At 45.5% G+C, this 20479-nt stretch overlaps 2 protein-coding genes across 3 annotated transcripts; both read right to left on the reverse strand.

Moving 5' to 3' along the window:
• Positions 1–1156: 1156 nt before the first annotated feature.
• Positions 1157–10129, reverse strand: zbtb22b (zinc finger and BTB domain containing 22b). Its single transcript, XM_034546111.1, has 6 exons — positions 9986–10129; positions 7523–7756; positions 4906–5688; positions 4314–4583; positions 3060–4014; positions 1157–2807 (listed from the first exon to the last, which is right to left on the reverse strand). The coding sequence occupies exons 2-6, from the start codon at positions 7754–7756 to the stop codon at positions 2581–2583; spliced, it is 2469 nt and encodes an 822-aa protein (XP_034402002.1). The 5' UTR covers positions 9986–10129; the 3' UTR covers positions 1157–2580.
• Positions 10130–10728: 599 nt separating this feature from the next.
• On the reverse strand, positions 10729–20031 carry kifc1 (kinesin family member C1). Of its 2 annotated transcripts, none has more exons than XM_034544499.1 (17): positions 19901–20031; positions 18480–18575; positions 18015–18114; positions 17781–17834; positions 17230–17313; positions 15704–15902; positions 15446–15611; positions 15119–15265; positions 14818–14931; positions 14442–14528; positions 14105–14302; positions 12994–13152; positions 12746–12884; positions 12420–12559; positions 12229–12302; positions 11965–12040; positions 10729–11804 (listed from the first exon to the last, which is right to left on the reverse strand). In XM_034544499.1, exons 2-17 carry the CDS (start codon positions 18570–18572, stop codon positions 11760–11762), a joined length of 1875 nt encoding a protein of 624 aa, XP_034400390.1. In that variant the 5' UTR covers positions 18573–18575; positions 19901–20031; the 3' UTR covers positions 10729–11759. The 2 variants fall into 2 exon arrangements, with proteins under 2 accessions (XP_034400390.1, XP_034400391.1); XM_034544500.1 differs by lacking the exon at positions 19901–20031 and adding an exon at positions 19406–19643.
• Positions 20032–20479: the final 448 nt, after the last annotated feature.

Here is a 20479-nt window from a genome sequence, read left to right on the forward strand (position 1 = left end):
CACGCTACACACCCACCATACAGGGCCCCGCCACACTACACACCCACCATACAGGGCCCCGCCACGCTACACACACACCATACAGGGCCCCGCCACGCTGCACACCCACCGTACAGGGCCCCACCACGCTACACACCCACCGTACAGGGCCCCGCCACGCTACACACCCACCATACAGGGCCCCGCCAGACTGCACTGCACACCCACACCCACCATACAGGGCCCCGCCACGCTACACACCCACCATACAGGGCCCCACCACGCTGCACACCCACCAAGAGACACTTCTTAAGAGACACACCTTTCCGATTTACCGCGCCCTCTGACCGTCGTCTGTAACTACTGGCAGTAGAAAGCAGAGCTCTTTCTGTCTTCTCTGAACCCTGGAGACCTGCCGCCTCTACACGCGCTTGCAGAATAGAACGGTACCTACATGTTGCAACGCTTCCCAGTGTTGGCACACTTCACACGCCACATTTGTCTCTCACACATTCTGCTGTCTCACATTTTCTGCGTGGCTGGTCGGCAGGGGGAGCAGACACAAACTCGGCCAAAGCAGGAGGAAACACCCGAGGTCACAGGTCACTGAATAAGTCATAAAAAGCGTTCCAAACCTGCATATAAAAATACCCAGATGCGGCCTTCACAGAAGGTATAACGAGCAGATCCTTCATCTCTTCAGCTCCACGTTACAGGAAATGAACAAATAAAAAACTGAGAAGTATTATGTGGATTAAATATGCAGGAGCGAAGCTGTAATAATACAGCTACATAAACACACATTGTTATCACATTGCGAGTGTTTCACAATCTTTCTGAAAAGGAATACTATTTTATCACAAATAATGATGCATTTTTCTCTCATATAACAGCATTTTCTTCCACACTTCTGACATACACATATATATATATATATATATATATATATATATATATATATATATATATATATACATATATATATATATACATATATATATATATATACACACACACACACACACACACACACACACACACACACACACACACATACATATATATACATACACATATATATATACACATATAAAAACATATATATATGTATATACACACACACATATACATACATACATATACACATATATATATATATATACACATATATACACACACACACACACATATATATATACACATACACACACGAACATATATACATACACACGATGTGTTAAATTCCCAACAATGCGATGAACATGAAACATTGTGTGGTTTATTTACCTTCACTTTTAAAAATAATAGGCTCAAAACTGTCACTGATACATTTTTTGTCTATCAACTAATCAATTAGTAGTTTTACAATTCCCAAAACTACCTCTGAAACTACAACATCCAGGAGGTGAGCTATGCCCTCATGTAGAAAGAATAACGACACACTATACAGTGTGTAGCTCCGATGGGAGTGCACTGTAGGTCCAGATGATCACCGTCCCTCCTGATTACCGGCTTCCAAAGCAGCGAACGCATCAGTGTCACAAGTCCGTATTGGTTCCAGGTTCTGATGAGTAAAAAACGACATATATCTCTATGTATTTACAGTAGTAATATACTTCTCAAAGCACGAGAACTCTGTGAACGACGAGAAAAAAAGTGAAAGCAGGTAACAGCAGCAACAGTGAGGAGCAACAGGAGGCTCCGCCCTCTGCTGTTGGAGCGCCGAGCTCATCAGTGACAGGTAGTGTTTGTGGTCGCGTGGGCATGGAGCATATCGGAAAAGAGATTGACCATTTCATTTGTGTTTCATCACAGTCATATTGGTGAGTTTACAGCTGGAACATGAGTACCTCTGTAAGATCTGAGAAAGTATTGAAGGATGCACAGGTTGGTGAATAAGCAGCATAAATAAGACTGATGATCCCTTCACTGGGATCCAGGTTGGGCTTCAAGCACAGCAGCATGTTGCAACCCCGGGAGGCGGTGCTGTCGGTCCCACGGGACACTGAGGAACCCCCCGCTGCCCGGAGCAGTTGGTTATGGATGCTTTGCTCTTGCAGATTTGTGTTGTTGTTTTTTCCATATAACAGTGATACATTACAATACAATACTGCAGATTCACAGCAATTCATAACAGCCTTTTTTTCTTTCTCCTCTGACACTAACAATGTTAGCGAGGAACAGTTAGTGAAGTGCTGTCTCTTCATTGTTGGTCTCCTCTCGACGCGCAAAGCATTCCCCCAAAAATATACTTTACTAACATCTGGGATATTTCAAACGATAGCTTACTCACTGAGACGAAAGGTCCATTTTTTTAAAATGATTTTTTAAAATGAGGTCACTTTTCGGAGGCGAGTTTCCCAAAAGAACTGCGGATAACTTAAGACGGCTTCAGGACCAGCGCAGTCGACTGGAATCTCAGAGTCTTTGTCCAACGGGAGCGTCGCCTTTCCCCCACCACTCAAACTGACAGACGAGGTGCGCACTCCCTGTGTTCGGAGTGATTCAGAGGTTCCAAGTTGACCATGTTGTACAAACAGCAGCAGGAACGAGAACAGGACAGTTCGCTCAGGCCCGTTGGACAGAACTCGCACTTGGGGTTTAAGTCACGCTGCCGTCATTGGCGCCGACTTCGCACACGTCCTCATCGCACACACTTGGACCCAGACCCAGACCAGCGAACATCCCTGACCCCTGACCAGGACTCCGGGAGACGACCCCGAGAAGCGGCACTGCGGCGGCCATACTGTTACTCATGTTGCTGCTGCTGCTGCTTCCTGTGGCTGAGACGCCGGCGCCAGAAAGATGTGGAGAGGAAGCAGACATTCCTCCTGCTCCTCCTCCTCCTTCTCCTAGAATACCGCCTTGTCCTCCCCCACCCCCAGACAGGAGGAGGTGAGGGGAGGCCATCAAATCTGGCCCAACCTCACCACCTCCTCCTCTTCTCCCTCCTCCTCCTCCTCCTCCTCCTCCTCCTCCACCTCCCAGAATACCGCCTTGTCCTCCCCCACCCCCAGACAGGAGGAGGTGAGGGGAGGCCATCAAATCTGGCCCAACCTCACCACCTCCTCCTCTTCTACCTCCTCCTCCTCCTCCTCCTCCTCCACCTCCCAGAATACTGCCTTGTCCTCCGTCACCCCCAGACAAAAGGTGGTGAGGGGAGGCCATTAAATCTGGCCCAACCTCACCACCTCCTCCTCTTCTCCCTCCTCCTCCTCCTCCTCCTCCTCCACCTCCCAGAATACTGCCTTGTCCTCCGTCACCCCCAGACAGAAGGTGGTGAGGGGAGGCTATCATATCTGGCCCATCCTCACTTCCTCCTCTTCTCCCGCCCTCACTGCCGCTTCCCCCGCCTTCGCCGCCCTCCCCCAGCCTGCTGCGCCTCTCGCAGTGCGAGCGGTGGCGCATGAAGCTGTCGCGCCACATGAACTTCTTGCCGCAGCCGAGGCAGTCGTACGGCTTGAGGCCCGTGTGCGTCTTCATGTGCTCCGTGAGGTGATGCTTCATCTTGAACTTCTTGGCACAGACGGGGCAGTGGAAGGGCCTCAGGTCCAGGTGCATGTTTATGTGGCGGTCCCTCATGCTCTTGTGGGTAAAGGTCTTCCCACAGTGGCACATGAACACTTTCCCCGAACTCCCAGCGCCGGCGCCCCCACCGCCGATCCCCCCACAGTCCATGCCATCGACCCCCAAACCGCCTTGCGCCGACAGGTGGACTGCACCATGCTCTAGACCGGGACCTTTGAAAGCGGCTCCTCCCATCATACCGCCCCCCATCCCGAGTGGATGGGCGGCGCCGTCCAGGGAGAGTCCGGAGGCCTGGCTGTAGAGGAGGATCTGGTTCCCCTGCATGTCCAGGGGGAAAAGCTGGGCCCGGGCTGAGGCCGCAGACTGGACTTGGCCCAGCAGTGCGGACACAGCACGGTTCGCGCTCTGGCTCTGACCTGCGGCACTGTCATGAAGGTGAGCTAAAGTCTGGTCCATTAAACTGCCGTCAAACTTGAGGTAGTCTTCTGACGACTGGCAGTAGTCCACCTGGAGACAGACAGAGAAATGTGAGGAATGCAAGGACATACTCTTCAGTGACTTCTCCACAGAGCGCTCGGCACCTGCATGTTGGACAGACGATGCAAGTCTCCTGTAATCTAGAAAACATATATTCAATTATGCAAATCCCACAGGTTCAGACGGCTGCCTTTCTTTTTCACCCACAGACTTGAGATAAGAAGTGGACGTAGTCATGGTGACGTTCAGCTATCACAATATTTTAAAGAAGATGCTACAACCACATGGAAAGCCTGCAACTGGTGTCTTTAGAGCAGGCTTCAGCTCACCTGTGAGTCCATTTCGCTCTCAGCTCTGCCTCCCAGATCGGAAGAAAGGCTCCGGACGTTGGAGATGTTGAAGTCGCTTCTCTCCCTCTCTCTGGCCAGCTCCAGCTCCCTCTCATCCTCGTCGTCCTCGTCCTCTTCCCCGGACACGACGATGAGGTCGTCGTCCTCCATGTGTTCGGTTTTCACCACCACCCACTGTTTCCGGGGCATGATGCTGGGCTGGCTGTAGGTAGGACGCTTCAGTAGCGGCAACGCAGAGTCCTCCCCATCCTTTCAATTGAGATAGTTATTTAGGGGATTTCGAGTCTCGAAAAAAGCAGCTTGACTACTATTAATTTTAGTGTTTCAAAACTGTTCCATAGCTGTTTTTCTTTTTTAATGGAAAATATAATTTAATTAAATTTCAATTCAGTTTATCACAATATTATTATGACCAGAAGTTTCCTCTTTAGAAGTTGCTTCATGACTGAGAATGTTCTGCACATAACAACGACATTACATTGGTTCAATGAAGAAAATGCTGCATATCAAAATAACAGGTTTTATTTCAAAATAAAAGCTTTTCAGAGTAGTTTAAAAGTGCACAGCTCACCTGATAAGAGGACACACCAAAGCTGTCGCTGACCCCGACCTCCTGCTCCAACACTGAGCTAATTTTCTTCCTCCTCCCACTGCCTCCTCCTCCTCTTCCTCTCTTCCTTTGGTGGTACAACACTTCCTCCTCCACTTCCTCCTCCTCTTCCTCCTCCTCCTCCTCCTCCTCCTCTTCTATAAGGAAGGCTTCCTCTCCTCCCGACGGGGTGCAGTAGCTGGGGGTGTTGCTGGCCCTGCCTCCGTCCCCTGACACCCCGGCTGCGGCCGCACCGCTTCCTCCAAAGCTGCTCCCGTCCCTGGGGCTGAAGTAGTTGGTGCTGCTGGGGGACTGGCTCTCACTCACTGGCGGGCGGCTGGGAGGTTGGGAGGCACGCTGGGGCTCGTTGGACCCTTCCACCTGGGCTTGACCGCCACTGCCATCCCTGCTAGCTCCATTACCACCGCCTGCAACGCCGCCGTCGCCAATGCTACTGCTGCATCCGAGGATGGCCGACCCTCCGCCTCGTTCTCCGACAGTCGCTCCATCCTGCAGACCTCCTCCTCCTCCTCCTCCTCCTCCGCTGCTCCCTCCTCCCGCTGCAGCCCGGCCCTCCTTCAGCAGCTCGGTGCATTTGTCCACGATGTGCCACATCTGCAGGACGCTGCCCACCGTAAGGTAGTTGACGATGTCCTCGCGCAGCATCCGGAGCTGACCGGTGTAGGCGCAGCTCAGCACGCTCTCAAACGCCAGCGGGTCCATCACTGCCGGGATGGAGACCGTAGACATGTTCTTCAGTAGCACCTGGCAGTGGGTGGGGATATACATCACAGTAATACATGATATACTCACTCCCTTCATGCCTCCTGTCTCTGTTAAGACACTTATCAAGGTGGAAATCAAGCATATTGGTCACAATCCAAGTCTTGTTGCTCTTTAACGGGGAGTCAACGTCCGCAACCACTGAGGTCTGATACAACCCACCAACAAGTGTCATTGAAACTGGTCTTTGGCAGATGAGCAACACTTGAGAACAGAATAGGCAAATCATTCGAATCAGGAAATGCAGAAACATAATTCAAGTGTTTGGAATGAGGGCTGCTGGCTGCTGGTCCTCATTCCAAAGTTCTACATTTATAACGGATTCATCTGATTCATTCTGGCTTTTTACGTATTTTGTTCCCAACATTTCTTTTTTTTTAAAATATAAAGCAGGTCAGTTGCTTTTTCGAGTCCAAATTTGATCTTTACCCGTGGCTCATACCCACAGTCTACACCCAGTGAGTGTGATGTCCCCAATGTGTTCAGAGTAACTAAACCCAGGAGTTTTGGCTGAAGGGGCCGTGGAAAGAACTTGAAAAGAAGTATCTTTCCAAAGATCTTTGCACTATTAATTAGTTAGTTAATTTAATATTATTCAATTTGTTTGTATATATTGTGTTAATATTGCTTTACCTGTATTTATAAATGCTGCTGTAGTGAAATAATGGGCCCTTGCAGGATTAATAAAGTAACTATCTATCAACATGAGCAGGGCCGGCTTCTCTTTTCTGAACACTGTGTGAAGTTCCTTCCTACACGGTGACAAGAGCGTGTGGATGAAGCACTTTGTTGTTGCATTTGATTCATTTAGCGGCCGGCTAATGAGCTGGCTAGCGTGCTAATTCCACAATACCCTGATGACACGTTAGAGAACCTAAAAAGCACCACCTGCGTCACTTTAACATCCAGCGGGACCAAACTGTTGATGAATTACCGCTTAATGATTTCAAATAGCATGCTCTCCACTAGCACTCCTCTCTCACCAGTCCGTGGGCTCCAGATCAGCAAGCAGCTACATTCAATTGGGTTTCAACCAGTAGCAGTCACTCTGCACATTTATGACACAATCTGTAGCATTCTGACTCTGAAATGTCAAAATGTGGTCCTAAACTCATCAACAACACTACTAAGTAAAAGTAAAATGGAATGTACTTGTATAGCACTTTTCTATTCTACCGACCACTCAAAGCCCTTTAACACTACATGACATCATTCATCCGTTCACACCCATTCATACACTGATGGGAGGAGCTACCATGGAAGGTGCCACATGCCCATCAGGACTAACTAACATTCATACACTGATGGGAGGAGCTACCATGCATGGTACCACCTGCCCATCAGGACTAACTAACATTCATACATCACATTGCGGGAGCAATTTGGGGGTTAAGCGCCCAAGGACACATCGACATGGACTAACGGAGCCGGGGATCGAATCGCCGATCCTCTGATTGATGGACAACCTGCTCTACCACTGACCACAGTCACTCCTATACCCATATACATTGGTTTTCAGCTGGAAAAAAAGTGTAGTTACTCTTTGAATCTATTTCACTCTCCTTGTTGTTTACAACACAATATGCTGACATGATATAGTGTTGACTGTGTGTCGCATCCCCAAAGACAAATAGAACCATCTCCCTCTGAATCCATATCAGTAATTGTGTCTCGGTATCTTCTCAGCTGAGTCTAGCTAAACCAAACTGTCATAGGTCCTAAGAATTGAGACAGCTGCTATACATGTGCCTAAATACAAGCAGGACAACTACGAGTACTGATTGGGAAATGTGAGCGGCATAAAAAACACTCCCACCTGGTCATGGAAGTACGGAGAGGAGGCAGCCAGGACGCAGCGGTGGGCTTTGAACACTTGTCCCTGGACGTGGATGGAGAGGTCACAGAGCCTGCCGTCTTCCCTCTGCCGGTTCAGGCTGTCCAGCACCGAGGCCTGAGCGCCGGGGAAGCACACCTGCACCACCGGACCAGATGTGTCGCTGGGAGCTGAGCTGCTGCTGCTGCTGCCCACTTCCATGGACAGGGACTGCATCTAGGTGGGAGGAAAACTCTCTTGACTGGCAATTCAATCACACTTTTAAATTAAGTCGGACTGCTTCCATAACTGCTGACTGGGATGTGATAGAAGTGCCACAACAACCAGAGGGCCTTGTTCTGATATCCAGATATCACCATATCTGTTTAGGTATGGAAAACACAAGTGTCACATGACTACCATTCTCAACTCCTTTTGTGTGCCTTGTCGTGGTATATGCAATATCATGAATTCATGATATTTTTTAATTTCCAAAATACAGAAATCTAGATACTCACAGTTTATTATGTAACAGTCCGGCAATAAGTTCTATGCTCATTAACGATTTTGTCAACAAATGTTTTTAGAGAGATGATCACTGGAGCAACAAAATGATCATTTTCATTACGACTACTGTCAATTATGTTCTTGTTCTAAATGTTTAGTTTGTAAAATATCAGAAAACAGAGAGAAACGTCTTCTCAGAGTCAGAGGTGACTTGTTTGTCTTGTCTTGTTTGATCAGACCAGTCATAAACCACAAAGACATTTAGATCACACATCCTTACCTCTGATGATCTGCAATCAGAACATGTTTGGCATTTTCTTTTGTCTTAGAAAATGAGTCAATAATAAATCACTTATCAACTCATCAAAACAGCTGTAGATTAATTTCCTGTCAATCAAGTAATAGTGTTGATTCAACCTAACCACGTTATTAACTCTGCTTCCTCCCCGGAGTCTTTGTGACTTCACGTCTCATAGGGTCCATTGGACCTGGCTGTGTCTGATGCCTCCTGACTCTGTGGCCCTGCTGATGCCCCCCTCTACATATTATTTTTACATGGATTGTGGAGGTCTGGATCGTGGTCCATGCCTACTACTAATTATTCATTAATTTCTGTCATATTCATTGAATGTGTTGTAACTCTGTAACGCTGTTCATTCTGTACACATGACATCTATTGCTTCTGTCCATCGGGGGAGAGGGATCCTCCTCTGTTGCTCTCCTGAAGGTTTCTTCACTTTTTTCCCTGAAAGGGTTTTTTCTATGATTTGGGAGTTGTTCCTGATCCGATGTGAGGTCAAAGGTCAGGGATGTCGTATGTGTACAGATTGTAAAGGCCTCTGAGGCAAATTCGTAATTTGTGATATTGTGCTATACAAAATAAACTGAATTGAATTTAATGGAGGCCGCAGCTTGTGGCGGCGTTAACCTGCACGCGCCTATATGCCCAGAGGTGCCTCCAATATTCTACCCTCTGAAATAAACAGAGTGGACAAAATATCAGAGACACCTCTCAGTGATGCAAAACAATTCAACCGCTGGCACAAACCACAGGCTTCTGACGTCACGAGTTTAAAGGTTCATTACATTTCATTTTCATTTTGTCATCAGCCCCTTTCTACAAATGTCTATAGTGGCTCACTGCAGCGGCAGCTGAAGAGTCACAGTGAGGTGCTTTTAGCTGGCAGCTGGTGGCTCAGTGGCACATGGGACACAGACATGTCCAGCATGAAGCCAACACAAAGAACCCAGACGACAACAAGCCCCGGTCCAGGTTGGGTTCGTTAACGAGAACTCGTGTCTCAACCGGGGGAAAGAGTGACGCGTGTCGTCACGTCTCTATCCTTCGCCTGTGGGCAACACAAGGAAGTCGACTTGATTGGCCGTGTTGTTGCTTGAGAAACGCGAATAATTTACCCACAATGCACTGCAAATTAGTCACACTCGAGACAGCCCGTGCAACTGAAGACCTCAAGTGTCTTTTTGAAGTGTCTTTGTTAGAGCCCCCCCCCCCCCCCCCCCCCGCGTGTCGGTGTTCATGCACGCAGTGCGTCTCGTATGTAAACACCGCGCGGGTCGCGTGAGCCCTTCACGTGGAGCAGAACCGCATCACGTCCTCGCAGCATGACATGCATGACCGCACCACTCTGTGGCTGTGTTATTAGCGAGAGGGGGGGGGGGGGTGTATTCAACAGCTTGAGTGCAAGCAGACTTTTTTAGTTGACAAGCTACAACAACAAAAAGCAGCCACGCCGTGGACTGATAATCCACGCCAGCGCGGTAGTGCACACGTCTTCTGCTCCCAGACAGCGGTCGGGGACACGGCTGCAACCCGCCGGAGCGTCGAGCCCTAAAACCCTGCCGGTACAGATGTGACGTTAGCCGGCTAGCTAGCGCAGACGGCTCGCGACAGAAAGCGGGGAGAAAAGAGCCGTGAACCGCTGCGGGCATTGAACTCACGGTTTTAGTTGGCACCGCAGCCTTCTGAAGTGCACTCTCCGTCCGAGCAGACGGCAGTGGGTGCTGCCGGGTTATCCAGGCCCCGAAGTTTGGGGACCATATTTGGAAAATGTTCTTCCCATCTGATCTCTCCTGCAGCGGCAGACAGAGACGCGTCGCCTTTAAAAGGATTCCAGTCTGACGAGCCAGACTTTGGCCGACGAAAAAAAAGGCAGAAAATAAACAATGGAACTGACACATCGAAATACAGCGTTAATATCAATTAATAACGTTAATAACAGCAGTCACAGGAGAAAACTGAGGGTTGATTTAAAATAGTGACATTTCTTTGTCTTTTTCTATGATCTTTTCCACTCTCTGATTATCATTTTAATGCATTATATGCCACATTGAATTTCCACCATTTATTTAATCAATCTCCCTTTATGAAATATTGAAATACTACGTACATTTATGAAATGCGGTCAAGAAAAATGGAACTGAAGTAAAGGATGATTATATGAAATTGCATTGTGTCAAATGTCCACAACCTGAGACTAATGCGAGTCATGCTGGTTATGATGCAATGAACATCAACCCTTTCTCACTTGAAAGCCTACAAAGTGCTGTACCAACAATAGGTTAGTGTTTATTGTTGTCCCACAGCGTTGATGTTGAAACATAACTCATTTCATATATCTAACATACCATAGAATGGTCAGGCCTGTTGTGTCTGGAAAGAAGAACAAGGGAAATCAAATGTATTTAATATAAACATGCTTTAAGTTTCGGAAAGCATTGGCAAAACGCATAAGTAATAAACGTAAAGCAGCACAGGGAATATAAGTAGCCCATCTAATGACTGTCTTTATTCAATTAAGAACACTACATTTCTTTGCAACTATTATGCAAGTTATACAAAAAACACATTTAAATTTGAAAAAAATAAAACAAAAACCGGGTCCTCTTATTAATAAATCTTCTCATAAATCAAGAAACCTTGAGAGACGTATATGTATTTAAAAAAAAGACTAGAAACATGCATCTATACATATCCACTTGAATAAATGTTGCAAAGCCTGTATTGGTGATCACTAATGAAAGCATGAGATTATACAAAAGCATTTCAGTTTTTGGTTAATAACGTTTAAAAGTGGCTGCCAGGCCGGTAACCAGGCATCAGCTTTTTGTTCCCAAAACAGAAACTATGTTTGCTATACAGTCACCTTATATTTTGAGTAATTAAGATACTATGCAGTAATAATTCAAATGTGGCATAAAAGAATAAAAGCTTTATTACCGTAACCAATCAAAACTCTATGGTTTGTGTTTTATCTGATACGTTACAGGACTTAAAGTGTTCTCCGTTCATTCCTGGTGGATAAAGAGCGGTGGTGCAGCCGTTGTCACGTTCTTCACAGATCCCTCAGAAACGAGTCCAGCAAGTCGCCGGTTCATCATTGAACAGACTTGTTGTGGCCGCTCAGCAGACTGTTCGGAAACCTGACGGCAAACAATCCGTCGGCAAAACCAAACAAACATCACCTGGTTCCGGGTCTGACTTTGGGGTTGTTTTTATTTACAGGTGCTCGGTTTGCGGTCTCTATTTCATATATACGTTCAAAAGGTGTGAAGAATTAATTGAAGAATGGCAACCTGGCAACCCTCGAGCCCCGTCTTACTGACTTGCACCATAATGTTCCCAAACAGCACAAAGTACAAGCCAAAAGTCATGTGTCACCATAAATAATGGTAAAAATAGAAAGACGTTTTTTTTCCCTCCAAGCACTTCGCTCTACTTCCTGTTGGCATTTGCAGTCCCAATCACACAGTCGTTGACCTGTAAAGAGAGTAAAACATGCCATGTCAAAAAACAGTCGCTGTCACAGTAAGTGGCAAGAACATTCAGTCATTTTGTTACAACTAGTCAAGAGATAATGATTACACAAAATGTGTTTAATATCAGGACAGGACTTTAAACAACCCGAGATGCCACTCACCTTGCTTGCGAACCTCAAGGAATTTAGGGTTTCTCCAAAGCTGTCCGGCTCGGGGGCGATGTTCACAAACATCAGGCTGGGATGAGAACAGCCGAAATAAACTCATTAGAATAAAGAAACCCAGAAGGCCTAAATAAAATAAGGGATAAAACCCCTTACTGATGACAAATGATTTGCTGCTTTCAGCCCAAGTGGCACAACATAACGCAGCCTCTGTTGGCCGAGACCACTAATGGCTGGAGGCTGTTTTGTTGAAGAACTCACGTTTTGCTGTTTCCTCCCAAGCACCCCTGCAGCAGATAGGTCAGCTTGGAGTTCCTGTACGGAACATGGCTCTCCTGGAACACAAATACTAATTAAATTCAGAATTTAGAGGTGTTGTTTTGTTGGGTGTGAATAAACCACAAGTCTTCAGGCTTCTCAGCCTCTCTGAGCTCTGCACTGTGCTTACTGACCTTGTTGGCCAGCGCGGTGATGACTATGCCGAGGTTGGACAGGGAGCCGTTGATGGCGGTCATCTCCTTAAAGCGCTCTCCCTGAGACTGACTCTTCAGCATTCGCTCGCTGCCGGCCAAGTCCACCAGGCACAGAGTGGCTACACGCACGGAAAAAAGAAAGAAAAAAATGCACAAGAAGGTTTAACGAAAAAAAAAAGAAACGCAGAACTCGGGTTCTAGAATGAGCACATGTCTCACGTTAGCAACAAGATATCAACCCTAAACACAGAGTTGTATTCTGAACACACAAGTGACACTGGGGTAATCCGTGGGATTATACGCACACTTGCACTTGACATCCCGGCCGACGTTTACGCCCTCGATATCCAGCTGGAACACTGAATGGGAGCGAGAGGAGCGGTCGTTCTGGGCTGTCTGGGCCGTGGAGCGATTCCGATTGGCCAACATGATGAGGCCTAGAACCTGGCAGGTGGAGGGGGTCAAACGGAGCATTGACTCTAACGTAACACGTAAAGAAATAACACAGATAATGGTTTACTAATTGAACTCTGCTGTGAATGATTCAGCGTACCTGATCCTCGTTGCAGACCCTTTCGTACGTGAGGTTGGTGATCGTCACCTCGTTGTTGGTGGACTTTCGGATCTCGAGCCCCTTCCTAGCCTTGCCAGAGTAAAGGAGGTCTTGCAGCGTCTCGTTGTAAATTTCCACAAAGCTCGCCGTGAAGGTGAACTGAGATTTTTTTAAAAACAGAAACGGTTCCGACATTTGATTAAAATGCTCCCCTTCGCCTCATCATACTGCATCTCCCACACACACACACACACACACAACACACACACACACACACACACACACACGGACACGGACACGGAAAATGGTGGTGGTGTGAAATGTAGAAGCTGTCCCTGCTTTGTTTTGGTGGCTGGTATCAACAGCATGAATCCACACTGATGTAAGACTTCTTTTTCTACAATATAAATCATACAAGTATGAAAAATCTCCCAAAGCTAGAGCCTGAATGTGCACTGGTCTCTGTGCATCCATCTTGCACTGTTTTGTGACATTGTGTTGTCCTATTGATATGCGTCAGAATGTACTTTTGTAATAATACACATGCATCTGAATCAAGTCCTGAGTTTTTGTTTAGTTGAATAAGTAGTGCTGATATCTGCAGTAGTGCTAACAACTAGGAGGAGATAAGTAGGTAATTTTGTTCAAACCTGTGTTCCTGTAACTCACAATATTGCTGACATCCTCTACAGCAATAATACTATAATAATTCATAAAGTTTACACATTTTGTGTCGCACAAATGTAGCAGCTAAAGAGACCCTCAGGAGTTGGATGACACCAAATCAAACAGCAGAATCAAAGAGAGCTTGAATGTTGGCCTTGCATAGGCAAGATGGACACAAACATGACTGCAGCTCTGCTCTGGAACGGCTGGAAGCGTAAATCAGCAAACAAACTGACAGGTTCCCCATAGCAACTGAAAAGGTGATGAGACGTCAAAGTGTGTTCACAACATGTTTCTCCAAAAGTGGCCAGAATTTTGTTCCAACTATGGCAGGTTTAAAATGCTTTTGGTGAGTAAAAATAACATTCTGCGGGTGAAATAGAGAACAATTCACTTTGACCTCCTTTCCCTGTATGTGTTCTCCTGCGTGACATTACACACTGACCTCCCAGCCCTTTGCCCCTAGTTTCTCTGCTGCTCTGAAGATTTGCTTCACGGCTCTGGGAATGACGCCTCTGGACTCGTCACACTCGTCTCCCTCCATGGTGTAGGTCTTCCCGCTACCCGTCTGGCCATAAGCAAAGCAGCAGACGTTGTAGCCGTCCAATGCGGACTGCACCAGCAGCGAGATCTCTTCGAAGACCTGGAATTGACAAAATCACCATGAATTTCCTGCTCTGGTGGGAAACAGACTGTTTTATACTTTAAAACACAGTTTGTATGTATACATGATAACTTGAAGACTCTATTATATGGTGTCAATTCTGATGCATGTTGTTTACCTCCTGTTGCAAAGACTGGGGGCCAAACACGCGGTCAAAATTGAAGTTGTAATTCTTCTGAGTGTCAGCAGTTTTGCCTGTGTGAGACTAAAACGCAGAAGAGGCAGAATTAAGATTTGTAGTTAAAGATATTCAAAAGCAACTCAAAGCACAATATCAACATTTCTGATGGAGCCTGAGAACATGTTTGTTATGTTAACTGTGGCATCCAATTCATTAAAATCATTTCTTATCTACGATGTAACTGGCTAGTTAGACAGTAAAACCATCCCTGAAACTCTGGATATTACTTGCTCCTGTGGCTGCAGAGTACCAAAATGCCTTAATTGATCTATTTATTCATATATCTGATGTGGCATGCCCCCAGGATTCTCACCTCCTCTGTTTTAGCCAGCGTTATCGTCTTGTTGTCGCTGGCCGCTAGCTGAATGTGCTTGCTCAGGCCTCCCTCCACCAGAGGGCGCACCCTGCAAAAGACCCTAATGTTGCCCTGCAAGAAAAGGTTGATGGAAAAAATGAATCTCCTTAGTCAGAGAGCAGAGTGACATTTATCTGGTTGATGGAAGAACCAAATGTTCAGCAGCGTTTTCCTCGGTACAGTGAGAATAGAACGATAGTGTCGCTGGGCCGCGTTGTAGGTATTGTAGGTGTTGTTGGTACACCGTGTCCTCACTTGCCTTGAGCTCCTGGATGTCATTGTGGAGCCGCCTGCGATCCATCTCCCCGGCATGAAGCTCGTCCTTCTGCTGGACCACAGTGTCTTTGAGAGAGCAGACCTCTTCCTCCTGGTCTCTGACGGTCACCTGGAGGCGGGCCAGAGTTTTCTTTTCATAAAAGAATGAAAAGAAATTGATTAAAATAAGATTCTTGATCGGATTTCTGGAAAATAACAGCTTCTTTATGCTCAGTTGTTTGCTAGAGTAAATAATAGTCCTGTGGTAGCGCAATAGTGAATATGGCATACTTGCCAGTATTAGCTGGTATTCCAGCAGCAGACTTCCTACCTTGAGAGTTTGCAGCTCTATCTCCTGGCTGTCCCGCACAGTCTCCATGACCTTGTGTTTGCTCTCCAAGTTGGAGAGCTCCTTTTCAAGAGTGCTCTTATCACTGGACACCATCTCCAACTCATCCCGCACTCCTGACAATGCCTGCAGCTCCGCCTCATACTCACTGAAACCAGAGAAGATGGGACATTTAATGGCGCCAGAAGAACCACGTTATGATGACAGTCGTTCTTTTACAAATGGAATGGTCCTTGGTACCTGATCTGGCTCTTCTGCCGAGCAAGAGTTTTCTCCATTTCAACCACTCTTGACTGACTCTGGACCATCGTTTCTTTCAGCGCCTCATTCTCCTGGTTGGTAGCTTTGACCTTGGTCTGGTAGTTACGGACCTTACCCTCCATGTCGCTGAACTTGCCCTTCAGGTCCCATGCTTGACGCTTGGGGCCCCCGACCCCACCTGTGCACAACAAGCATAAACAACAGGTGTGACGGGTCCATTCTGACGTCAGAGTGATCCGTCTTGACCACTACGGATCAAGACTTTTATACATATGCCTCTTTCACGTTACACATCTTGACGTGTCCCAGTAGGAAAAAGCACAGATGTAAATGATAAAATGAATGTTGGCTGAATTGCTTCTGTCCTGGTATTGTGCTCATTGTCACAGCTGAGACACTCTAATAGAGCAGAGACAGATATAAGCAACACATGTGCTTTTCCTTCCATGACAAGTCAAAATGTCTGCTGTGAAAAAGGCATATTTTAAATATGCACGTAGAGAAATTGTCATTCTAAGAGACAAAAACTTTTCCTTTTTCACCGTATGCAGTTGGAAACGTAGTGAATCACTCATCTACACTTAGACTCGGTTGCACCAACAAGGTAACACTGTTCAAATTAAGAAACATTTAATAGAAACCTCTCTTTTTAGGGTGAGTTTAGTTTTTACTCTTTTGCAACAAAACTTTAAACTCCAAGTTAAACTGTGACCGAGTGTTCATTTTAAATGTGTGAGTTTTATGATGATGCTGAAGATACCACTTCAGCCAGGAAACTGTTCTGAAACCCGAACATGGAGATTGGGCCAACAGCCTTTTTTCTTACTGTTGTCCGTTGTTCAATCTTTTATTATTTCTTCATATTGCTCCATTATCAAAAGGAAAAGACATTAGAGCTTCTCTGCTGAGTCATCATGAATAACGCAGACTGACTTCTTAGCTAGCAAATAATCTAACATTCAATGGCCTTATTATGACTCGTTTAGCCTACTTACTAGGTCCCGACACCACGCAAATACATTTAATATTATTACTACTAAATAGAGATTAGTTTGTAGTTGTGCAGCAGAGCTCTGCTTAATTCAAATTTGGATTTTGCTTAACTCTGAATAAAACTAATCTCAGATTAAATTAATCTGTGTTGATGCAACTCCGCCTTAAACTCCAAACCGTTTTTCATTGGCCAGAAAGGCACGTAGCTCAATAATCGATTTACTTTTATTACATTACATTACATGTCATTTAGCTGACGCTTTTATCCAAAGCGACTTACAATAAGTGCATTAAACCATGAGTCCAAACTTAGAACAACAAAAATCAAGAGAGTACAATTTCTTCAATAACGTTAAACTACAGAGTACTATCCGTACGTTCCATTTAAGTGCTACTAAAGTGCTAAACAACAAAGTGCTATCGGTAAGGGACATTTAAGTGCTACTAGAGTGCATACTTGATTTGACATCATTCGCTGAGGAACAATAACAAAGTAGAAATTATGTATTTACCTGTTTTGGGGCATGTGGGTGCAGCAGTTTGTTTCACGTTGCCTCCCTTTGCTGCAGTTGAAGCTATAGATTGTTTCAGGACACCTGAAGGGCAAAAAAAAAAAGTCCAAATCAGTCAGTTGTTACCTTAATAACATGATGGATCCAAAGCACTTCTTTAGTACATTATACCCAGAATAAACTAAAACTGTAACGTTCAGTCTCTGCTCAAGTGAAGATTTCTCACAAAAACTCAAAAACTAAGAAAAGAGATCACATGACTCCTGTATTAGCTGCTCTGCACTGGCTCCCTGTCAAATCAAGAACCACATTTAAAATTGTACCCCCTTTTTCCCCCTGAAAGGGTATTTTCTATTATTTGGGAGTTGTTCCTGATCCGATGTGAGGTCCTGGGACAGGGATGTCGTATGTGTACAGATTGTAAAGCCCAATATCACAAATTTGTAATTTGTGATATTGGGCTATACAAAATAAATTGAATTGAAAGTCCTACAATCCTGACATAAAATAACACAGCTCAGCTCCATCAGCAGACAGACAGCTCATCTTACCTCTGGAAGGACCAACAGCCACGGTGGCAGCGCCCACACCTCTGACTGGCCTTGCTGTGTGGGAGATAAAGTGGGACAGAGAGGTTGCCGTTTTGTCAAAATGATAAAAAACAAGATAATAACGTCAAAAATTAAAATACACAAGCTTGAAGTTTTCCTGAAATGATCTCATACAGTCTTGGTGCATTGTGTCCTTGGTGGAAAAACAAAGACTCTGAAAGTCAGCTAGCTTACAAATGGGTGCTCTGGTGGCTGCAACAGGATTCCGCCGGCCACCGATGATCGTAGCTGCTGCATGTGGTTTGACAGGCTCAGGGTCTTTGCGAATCTTCTTCTGCAAATACAAGAAACACCACCAGCATTAGACGGCAGCAATGATTCAACCTCTTGGGTTATAACAATAACCTACTTTTTCTAGCACACCTATCATGCATGATCATCATCAGGACTCAGTGTGGAGGTTTAATCAAAAACTCTACCACAGCGAGAACTTTAACACCACGTAACATGTATGACATCACAATCGGCTTCATGGCAGAGAGAGAAACTCCAATTTAATGTAAAGAACTTGCGATAGGGCCACATCAGGGTGCAGAGACCTATGAGCTGGATAACAGGTTACTTTACATGCAGAGCAGCTTGAGGTGCAGCAGAATAAAACTGACAGACACAAAAGATGGAGAGGGTTTTAGTACAAACCTGAGCAGGCGCAAAGTCTTGTCCATTCTCTGAGCTGCTGCTGCTGCTCGTCGGCAGGTCCCTCTTGCTTGGACGGATTGGCAAGCGGGACATGTTCTGATGAGAGTAAAGATGTAAGTTATGATCCAAACAGACCATCACAGAAAAAGATATCCATCCATGTCCATCAGGAGCATATTATGTGTGTATATCATCTTGTCAACAGTACAGTTGGGCTGACTACTGTTAGCAGATGAACCAGATCCGCCTCTCCGGTCGGTGGAGTGTCCAGACCTTCATGATGGCAAACTGCAAAATGTCTGAGTCTTTATTGACCGTTGCTCTGTTGTGTTATTCGCCATGGAACAGGAAGTTGTAACTGAGGTGCTAGGAATGTTTGAAAACGTGGCATCATCAGAGGTGCTATTCTTCATTATCTGTTATGGTTGTTGGCGCTGGGGTGTTGTGAGTGGTCTCGATAGCGCACCCTATTAAAGTTCTGTGAAGCAGGCCTCGGGGTATGTTTGGGCACTCGGCACAGGTATCACCTCTAGACTTTTTTTTTTAAGTATCTTGAGACAATGTCATACACCTAACAAGGAGTTGGTCATTTTGAATTTGGTGTGAACTACTTTCGTAAACTCCCCCTCGCAGATTAACCAGATCCACAAATCTCAAATTTGATTGGCGATATCTCAATGACACAATGCTAAATCACAAAGGTTTGGTAGCTCTCCCAGAACAGTGCTGCAGTGAGGGTAGGCTTAGGGTTTACACGATTCTCCAATAAACAAAAAAAGCGGTTTTAACTCGACTCTAAGTTGACATGCATGGTCAAATCTGATCACTTACACACCTGTGATTAACCTGCTATGCCAGGTCAAATGATCTGCTGTGAAATACCCAGAAGTACGTGTATATTTGAGCATACAGAAACACAAACATACACTCAGCCTTGTCTTCCATATATCCTCTGTTGTTCCTCTGAGTATGTTGTAACGTCATAGCGAAACAAACTAATTCATACATAAACGTTATGCTTTTTAATGTATACTCAAAATCGTAGTGTCAATGAGGCCTAACGTTACAGGCCATACATAGCAAACAGAAGTGTACAACTTGTAGCTTATGTTAGGTTGACAAAAAACATTAGGTGATAATATGTATTATTATTTATCATCTATAATGAGAAAGTCATTTTGGACCCGGAACACAACGCAAACATAAAAACGAACATTTCAGGACGACTGAATTAGCTTCTACTAAAGAGCTGTTGTAGGTTAAGTTTGCTCGTGTAACTTAACGTTAGCGGCTAGGTTACCCGTTACCTTGGGCATAACAGATAAATAGCGGCATTAAACTTCACGAACTACCGTCTCTAGGCACCCTCCGTAAAAACGAAATGAAAGAAACAAGAAGCTTTGCGTTATTAAACCATTTACCTTAACTAACGCTGAGTTTTCGTAAAAAGGTTGACTCCAACCCGCTGTTTCCGGTCGTTTGAATTTCAAATTGAACTGTTTTGGTGGGCGCTTCGGACAAGCGGCCGTGATTGGTTGAGCCGGCGTAAACCCTGCCTCTGTTTTTATGGATGCTTGGTAAGGCGCAAGGAGTGTCCCGCTTGGGCGGGATATACGCTGCACAGTAAAGGCAAGTCCAGACTAGTCTAGCGACTAGCGTTAAGTGGCCAAACAAATCCAATGTTATAGTACAATGTAGCCACGTCACTAATGAAATGTGTGACATTGAATTCTATTCTTAATATTATGTTTTACCCTCCCAAATGTGGCTCAGGCTGCCCTGCGGTGACACTAACTGTCATCTTCCTGCCCATCAAACCTCCAGAGGCTTGGAGCTTCAGTATCTTGGATGGTTGGTGGTGTGCTTGACGTCAGTGTATTGTCCCAGCAGAACAGTACATCATCGTACATTGTCACCGCGGAGTCTGTACTGTGATCAAATAAATAAGACAAATAACGTTCTCTTTTTCTATCTTTTTTTTCATCATAAACGTTTTTTCG

This window comes from Cyclopterus lumpus, chromosome 11 (assembly GCF_009769545.1).
Source record: "Cyclopterus lumpus isolate fCycLum1 chromosome 11, fCycLum1.pri, whole genome shotgun sequence".
NCBI lineage: Eukaryota > Metazoa > Chordata > Actinopteri > Perciformes > Cyclopteridae > Cyclopterus > Cyclopterus lumpus.

What these genes read in the sequence shown, in the direction of transcription:
- kifc1 (XM_034544499.1), bottom strand. Translation starts at nt 18,572, where the DNA reads ATGTCCCGCTTGCCAATCCGTCCAAGCAAGAGGGACCTGCCGACGAGC. An exon ending in CGGCAGAAGAGCCAGATCAG is followed by an intron (nt 15,612 to 15,703) that starts GTACCAAGGACC and finishes CTCTGGTTTCAG; the next exon opens with TGAGTATGAGGCGGAGCTGC. An exon ending in TAGAGCTGCAAACTCTCAAG is followed by an intron (nt 15,266 to 15,445) that starts GTAGGAAGTCTG and finishes TTTTATGAAAAG; the next exon opens with AAAACTCTGGCCCGCCTCCA.
- zbtb22b (XM_034546111.1), bottom strand. Translation starts at nt 7,756, where the DNA reads ATGCAGTCCCTGTCCATGGAAGTGGGCAGCAGCAGCAGCAGCTCAGCT. An exon ending in AGAGCGAAATGGACTCACAG is followed by an intron (nt 4,015 to 4,313) that starts GTGAGCTGAAGC and finishes GTCTGTCTCCAG; the next exon opens with GTGGACTACTGCCAGTCGTC. An exon ending in AGGAGGAGGAGGAGGAGGAG is followed by an intron (nt 2,808 to 3,059) that starts GTAGAAGAGGAG and finishes GAGGAGCAGGAG; the next exon opens with GAATGTCTGCTTCCTCTCCA.